Source organism: Herpailurus yagouaroundi, unplaced genomic scaffold (genome assembly GCF_014898765.1).
Source record: "Herpailurus yagouaroundi ecotype Mexico unplaced genomic scaffold, PumYag 163, whole genome shotgun sequence".
NCBI lineage: Eukaryota > Metazoa > Chordata > Mammalia > Carnivora > Felidae > Herpailurus > Herpailurus yagouaroundi.
In genome coordinates, this window is record NW_024412404.1 from 32,403,682 (window position 1) to 32,411,793 (window position 8,112).

The 8,112-nt window shown below is 36.9% G+C and overlaps 1 protein-coding gene across 2 annotated transcripts in view; it reads left to right on the forward strand.

The window, feature by feature from the left end:
* HECTD2 (HECT domain E3 ubiquitin protein ligase 2) overlaps positions 1-7,301 on the forward strand; it is a 77,332-nt gene extending 70,031 nt beyond the window's left edge. For both annotated transcript variants that reach the window (XM_040485848.1, XM_040485847.1), the window contains exons 20-21: positions 2,889-3,032; positions 4,811-7,301. In XM_040485848.1, the coding sequence (XP_040341782.1) occupies positions 2,889-3,032; positions 4,811-4,931 (265 nt within the window). In that variant the 3' untranslated portion in view covers positions 4,932-7,301. The remainder of the gene's footprint in view (positions 1-2,888; positions 3,033-4,810) is intronic.
* The last annotated feature ends 811 nt before the right edge of the window (positions 7,302-8,112 follow it).

Below are 8,112 nucleotides of genomic sequence, written 5' to 3' on the forward strand. Positions count from 1 at the left end.
CAAACAAAAATTAAAGGAGTTCGTGACCACTAAACCAGCCCTGCAAGAAATTTTAAGGGGGACTCTCTGAGGGGAGAAAAGATGAAAAAATTAAAATAAAAAACAATAAATAAAGACCAAAAGCAACAAAGACTGGAAAGGTCCAGAGAACACCACCAGAAACCCCAGCTCTACAAGCGACATAATGGCAATAAATTCATATCTTTCAGTACTAACTCTAAACATCAGTGGACTAAATGCTCCAATCAAAAGACACAGGGTAATAGAATGGATAAGAAAACAAGATCCATCTATAAGCTGTTTACAAGAGACCCACTTTGGACCTAAAGACACCTTCAGATTGAAAGTAAGGGGATGGAGAACCATCTATCATGCTAATGATCAGCAAAAGAAAGCTGGAAAAGCCATACTTATATCCGACAATCTAGACGTTTTTTTAAATTTTTTTTTAACATTTATTTATTTTTGAGACAGAGAGAGCATGAACAGGGGAGGGTCAGAGAAAGAGGGAGACACAGAATCTGAAACAGGCTCCAGGCTCTGAGCTCTCAGCACAGAGCCCAACACGGGGCTTGAACCCACAGACCGTGAGATCATGACCTGAGCCGAAGTCGGACGCCCAACCGACTGAGCCACCCAGGCGCCCCAACAATCTAGACTTTAAAGTGAAGACTGTATCAAGAGATAAAGAAGGGCATTATATCATAATTAAGGGGGTCTATCCACCAAGAAGACCTAACAATGTAAATACTTATGTGCCAAATGTGGAGGCACCCAAATATATAAATCAATTAATGACAAACATAAAGAAACTCATTGTAGTAATACCATAATAGTAGGGGACTTCAACTCTCCACTCACAGCAATAGACAGATCATCTAATCAAAAATCAACAAGGTAACAATGGCTTTGAATGACACACTGGACCAGATGGACTTAACAGATATATTCAGAGCATTTTACCCTAAAGCAGCAGAATATACATTCTTCTCCAGTGCACGTGGAAATTTCTCCAGAATAGACCACATACTGGGACACAAAACAGCCATCAACAAGTACAAAAAGATCGAGATCATGCCGTGCATATTTTCAGATCACAACGCTATGAAACTCAAAATCAACCACAAGAAAAAATTTGGAAAGGTAACAAATACTTGGAGACTAAAGAACATCCCCCTAAAGAATGAATGGGCTAACCAAGAAGTTAAAGAAGAAATTAAAAAGTTCATGGACGCCAATGAAAATGGTAATACCACAAACCAAAACCTCTGGGACGCAGGAAAGGCCATCATAAGAGGGAAGTATATAGCAATCCAGACCTTCCTAAAGAAGGAAAAAATATCTCAGATACACAACCTAATCTTATGCCTTAAAGAACTGAGGGGCGCCTGGGTGGCGCAGTCGGTTAAGCGTCCGACTTCAGCCAGGTCACAATCTCGCGGTCCGTGAGTTCGAGCCCCGCGTCAGGCTCTGGGCTGATGGCTCAGAGCCTGGAGCCTGTTTCTGATTCTGTGTCTCCCTCTCTCTCTGCCCCTTCCCCGTTCATGCTCTGTCTCTCTCTGTCCCAAAAATAAATAAACGTTGAAAAAAAATTAAAAAAACAAAACAAAACAAAACAAAAAAACAAATAATCCAGTGAAGAAATGGGCAAAAGACATGAATAGACACTTCTCCAAAGAAGATATCCAGATGGCCAACCAACACATGAAAAATGCTCAACATCACTCACTCATCATCAGCGAAATATAAATCAAAACTACAAGGAGATACCACCTTACACCTGTCAGAATGGCTAACATTAACAACTCCGGTAGCAACAGATGTTGGCAAGGATGCGGAGAAAGAGGATCTCTTGCATTGTGGGTGGGAATGCAAGTGGGTGCAGCCACTCTGGAAAACAGTATGGAGGTTCCTCAAAAAATTAAAAATAGAACTACCCTACAACCCAGCAATTGCACTACCAGGTATTTATCCAAGGGATACAGGTGTGCTGTTCCGAAGGGACACCTGCACGCCAATGTTTATAGCAGCACTATCAACAGTATCCAAAGTATGGAAAGAGCCCAAATGTCCATTCATGGATGAATGGATAAAGAAGAAGTAGTATACGCACACGCACATGCACACGCACACACACACACAATGGAGTATTACTCGGCAATCAGAAGGAATGAAATCTTGCCATTTGCAACTATGTGGATGAAACTGGAGGGTATTATGCTAAGCGAAATTAGAGAAAGACAAACATCATATGACTTCATTGATATGTGGAATTTAAGATATAAAAAAGATGAACTTACGGGAATGGAAGCAAAAATAATATAAAAGCAGGAAGGGGGACAAAATATAAGAGACTCTTAAATATGGAGAACAGAGGGTTACTGGAGGGGTTGTGGGAGGGGGGATGGGCTAAATGGGTAAAGGGCATTAAGGAATGTACTCCTGAAATCATTGTTGCACTACATGCTAACTAATTTGGATGTAAATTAAAAAAATAAAATTAAAAAAAATTAAAAAATAAATAAAAGGATAGATTTTAAATTTTAAAAAATGACTTTGGTTCTAGAATTTTAGGGATGCTATACTTATAAGTAGAATTTTAATAGCACTGTACTGAAGAAATAAGAATTGTAAGTTATATAATAGAGAAATGGCTTTTGTACTGTACCCTGTTGGACTACTTTTATAATTTTATAAAAATGTTACTTTTATAATAATGTTAGAAATAAGTCATACATAGAGGCTTGTCATTTGTCAATCTCACGTTAAGGAGTATTATGTATGTTTAAGGGAATTTTTATCCTCAGAGCTTACTTTATGTTACTTTACTCTGACCTGCAGGATTTCTGACAAGACATTTTATATAAATTTCCTTTGGTGTTCTTTAGATATTTTTGGGATGTTGTGCTTGGATTTCCTCTTGATCTTCAAAAGAAGTTGCTACATTTTACTACAGGAAGTGACAGAGTGCCTGTAGGAGGAATGGCTGACTTGAACTTTAAAATCTCAAAGAATGAAACTTCTACTAACTGGTAACTTTCCAGATTGTAATTTTATTTTTAATCTGTAAATTTTGCTAATAATAATATGCTTGGACTTAGAGGAGTCTTTCAGTCTGAAGTCATTTTCATAGAAAAATCTTGGGAGTAAAAACAAGCCTGAAATGAGAGAGTGTGCTTTAAAGTTCTCTGTTAATTTTTGAGACTTGCCAATGCTGACTGATAACCTATTGCTTTTTTTACAATGCTAAGTCAACTGCTTTGTAGTCCCTTTTAAAATCTAGCTGGCTTTTAGTAGAATATTGTGTAATGTTCATTTTTATTTAAAGGTTTTTTTTTTTATTATTAAAAAATATTAAGGTGAGGGGTGCCTGGGTGGCTCAGTCAGTTAAGCGTCCAACTCTTGATTTCAGCTCAGATCATGATCTCATGTTTCATGAGGTCAAGCCCTTCATTGGGCTCTGTAATGACTGCTTGGGATTCTTTCTCCCCCTTTCTCTGCCCTCCCCAGCTCGCTTTCTCTCTCTCTCTCAAAGTTAAAAAAAAAAAAAAAAAAAAAAGGTAATCTGAGTTATGTAATTTAATACAAAGGTGACATTACATCTAAACTTTTCCTATTATTATTTCAGGGATTATTTTATGAGTTCCCATGGTTTAGGCATGAATCTTCCACAACTCTAGGATTTGCAGTAAGACATTCACAAAGATTAAATATAAGTGACCATCAAAGATGTATACATCACTGTCATAGACCCACTAGGTTTTTGTTAAATAAGAATGTTAAATTTTTACATGGTAACAATATTGGTGTAAAGTCAGACTGATCTGAATTTGATTTTCGGGTGTGTGACTTCACCAGCTCTACAACCTGGAACAGATTACTTAACTCGTATATTCCCATGTTTAGTTTTCCTCATCGGTAAATTGAGGATAACAAAAATCTGTTTTTTAGATTGCTTTGAGTCTTAAACACTGCATATAAAAGCACTTGGCACAATGCTTATCATAGACCAAGCACTCAGTAAATGCAAACTGACTATAACAATTTTAAGTCTTTCAGTACAGAGGGCTGTCAAAGTTTAGTTTCTAATAATATAAACTTCTTTTAAAATGTTCTCCTTTTCCCTGGTACATTCCCTATTTTTATTCACGGACTTCTCTGACAACCTTTGTGATGCTGTGATGTTCATAAAGACTGAAGGAAGGGCCTAAGAAATCCGTAGCCTCTAGGGTGAAGATAGATACACAGTGTCATGGAGGAGAGGATGGGGGGGGGGGGGGGGGGGGGGGGCTGCGCTGAGGGCAGCGGCATGGAGAGTGCAGATATCAAGTATCCAGGAGTGATCTTTTTATTACTTTTTGACGGTCAAGACTGAAATTATAGTAACAGTTATATTGTCTACCATCCTGCCTGTTTAAATCTTTTAAACAACCCACTTGGATGGCTTACCCTGTCATGGTGGCAAGGACACTAAGATTTGGAGACATGAAGCTACTGGAACAAGGTCCCATGGCCAGTAGTCGGGGAGACAGCATTCAAATTCAGTCTGACTCCAAACATAATGCCTTTAGGATGAAAGTTTCCCAGGAGCACGGGGACATTGACTGCCTTGTCTTCAGAGGCTGCCTCAGTATCTAGACTGGTGCCGATAGGTAGTAGTACTCTGTAAGTATCTGTTCAGTGAAGGGATTGATGAGCCGCCTCCTACCATAGTGAAATACATTTGAATCGCCCTGTTTGAAAGTAGTTTAGCAGCTATCCTGTATGTATTTTGAGACTTAGTATCTTTAAAATACATTTTTTCCCCTAGGTTGCCTGTGGCCCACACCTGCTTCAATCAACTTTGCCTTCCCCCCTACAAGAGCAAAAAGGACCTGAAGCAGAAATTGATCATTGGAATTTCAAATTCAGAAGGTTTTGGACTTGAGTAACCTAGAAGACTTGAAATATATTTTATATGTAGCATTCACTTCCCTCTTATTGTGCCTTTAACCTTTTCATGTCTCTGTCTCACAACACCTTGACAAAGCTCACCAACTTTAAAATACTGATTTTTTTTTTTTAAATCGAGTATGAAGTATGTTCAATGGGGGAGGCATGATTTTCTAAAAACACAGAAATCGCTCGAGTAAGGAAGAGACCAGACAGCAGAGACAGGTGTGGGTCCGGCCCCTCTTTTTTATAGCACTTTATGATTCTCTGTAAGTAGCTTCTCACAGGTGTTCCACTGGGAAAGCAAAGCACAGTGAAGCACGCGTTGACCCCGTCGCGGAGCCCAGTGGCAGATGGCGTGCTGCCAGCACACGTAGCAACGCACATAGCTACATTCTCATTCATGTAAGGCATGTAGCCATATTTTCATACACCTGAGGGCAACAACAAACAGCAGTATAAATGCAGTTTACAGGGTTTTTTGATATACTGGCTTTGGTCCTATAAGATTCTTTTCAACTGTTGCTGAAAAGCATGTAAATAACTACAAACTAGCCTGAGAATAATGGGATTTTGATAGTGCCATTTATTGCTAAAAGATTTATTTTTACAAAGTAAATTCAGGGTTTTAGATGTGTATACAGCTTTTACAAATCAATAAAGATGACTGTACAGGAGTGTTAACTATTTTCAGACCATTGGGTTCGAGGTTATGTTCTTTTAAGTAACGTTAGTCTGCATGCACGTTGGCAGTAAACTAGTTAGAGTATTCTGTAATATTTGTATAATGATCATTTCTTCTTAAGGGTCACAATATCAGAAAGGAAATCAGATCTAACTAATTGTTGATAAATTAAGTCAATTACAAGCACAAAAGAAAAGAACTGTTTTTATACATACTTTGACATACAAGGCTTATTTCTAGTATTTTTGATCACCAGTTGTACTGAAACACTAATTTTTGCTAAAGGCTAGGATAAGATATTTGACAAAAGTGAATACAATAATAACATCTGTGTCAAAATGATATAGCTTGGTGTAAAAATAAAGTTCAACATTTTGGCCAAAATGTTTGTATCTCACTGGATTCTGAATGTAGTAAATTCAAAAGTTCCCTTTTTGGAGTTTCTTAAAAAAGCAGCATGTAAAAAGAAACTACACTTTAAGTGAGACAGTAAATGGTTTTCTTTTTATTTACAGCAAATGAAGCAGTTTTATTAGCATGTTACAAATATTTTCGAATCAAGACTTCTTTATTATACTTTGAATAGCTTTCCTTCAGAAAACTCTGAAGATGTATTTGCAATAATAATGAAGCCAGCATTTAGTACCAGCATATGGTTCACAGGCAAATAATACTGTCCCCCAATTTTTTCTCAGTTACACTGTTTTTTTATTGCTCTGCTTCCTGCACCCAACCAGCAGAATTCTTTTAGGGTGGAGGAACGAATTAACTCATTCTCCTGTAGTTCAAAAGCCAATTCGCCAATCTTCAAGGAAAAGGAGTTAATTACTTTGTTTACTATTCTCTTTAAGACGGAAGTGACTCTGCTTTTCCATAGGGTATACGATGTCAAGGATTTTTCTTCTTAAAAACCTTGGAAAATCCTAAGAAAGTTCAAGGCATGTTAGTTTTGTTTCGTTTGCTCTGTTTTTTATCCATATGCAAATAAAACTGCTTCTCGGTTACTCTGCTTGAAATAGAACGTAAGATGTTTAATGTAGGTTACTGCTTACTAGTAAGCACAAAAGAATCATGTATAAGAAATCAGACTTAAGTGTTTTAAATAAAATGTAAACAGTTTTTATTTGGTAGAGACGGGAAAATTGTGCTGGCTTGGTCTGCATGTTTAATGATGTGCTTGTATATCGATAGCTATGTCACTTTTAAATAAGTACACAAGCAAGCCAAATTTTTAAATGACAAAGTCCATAAATAACTGGAAAACTATTGTTGTCTGTTGTTAATAAGTTGAAATTTGTAACCATTTATCACTTACTTACACATTGCCTTTATTTATTTATGTTCTGTTTTTGGTTTACAGTGTAATAATACCTCATTTTTTTAAAAAAATCACTACTGTTCTATTTCATTAATTTAAATAGCTAGAAAATTCATGTAGTTGCTTTTTTAAATATAATCTGTTAAGGAATTCTTGATTTTTATATCCGCCACAGTAAATTAAAGCATTGCACAGTATTTATCAGTATTTACAAAATGTCCTGTCCTTTTTAAATCTTTGCTTAATCATATTTTTGTCTGTATGATCAAAAGTTTTTAATAGTCTGTCTTTTTTGTACAAATCTGTATTGTATTAAGTTGTTCATTTCTGGAAGAAAATTTTTCAAATATTAAAGTTATACAATCAGTCAGGCTTCAGCTCAATTTTTTAACATTTGGCAATTACTTAAAACCATTGGTTTAAAATACATTATAAAAGCAAACTATTCTTTTCACTACACTCTTAAACTAGTGCTTAGGAAAACTGCCAATACATACAGCTTCAAAAGCTATGTGTTAATATTGACACCAAATAAAACCAACTTCTTTCACATTATTTTCAGTATGAAACAATGTATATCCAGTGTCTGGATGGTCACAGATATTCTGCCAAATGAATGTTAAAATGCCATGGAGACCACTGGAAACAAACTAAGTATGGCATTTCATTGGCTAGCTTCAGATCTTATGTGTTCCTCCCCAAAACCGTTAGTTTGGCCATTTCCCCCTTGCCCACATCTCCTATGCTTAAGGAAAAGAGAGAGGAGATTGTGAGAATGTAGGGGAGAATATTATGGGTGATTAATGGAAGAAGGTAGATAACTGATTAACAGAAGATAGGGTGAGAAGATAGGGTCAATAACAGAAGATAGGGTGAGAGAGAGACCAGGGTGGTCTTTCACAGGAGCAAATACAAGATCAGTTCACCCAGATGGCCACACAGCCGTTAATCCCTTAGGTTTACCAGTCGTGCTTTGGAGCCAGACTGCCTGGGTTGGGGTTTACTATGTACTACTTTTGTTTCCTTGGGCCAGTTACTTACTCTCCTCACGCCTCGATTGCTGCTTGAAAATAATTTGTTAATGGAGCTAACAAACCTACCTACCTTGTAGATAGGGTTGTAGGAAGATTAAATGCATTAATGTGTGTAAAGCACTCACAGTGCCTGGCATATAGTA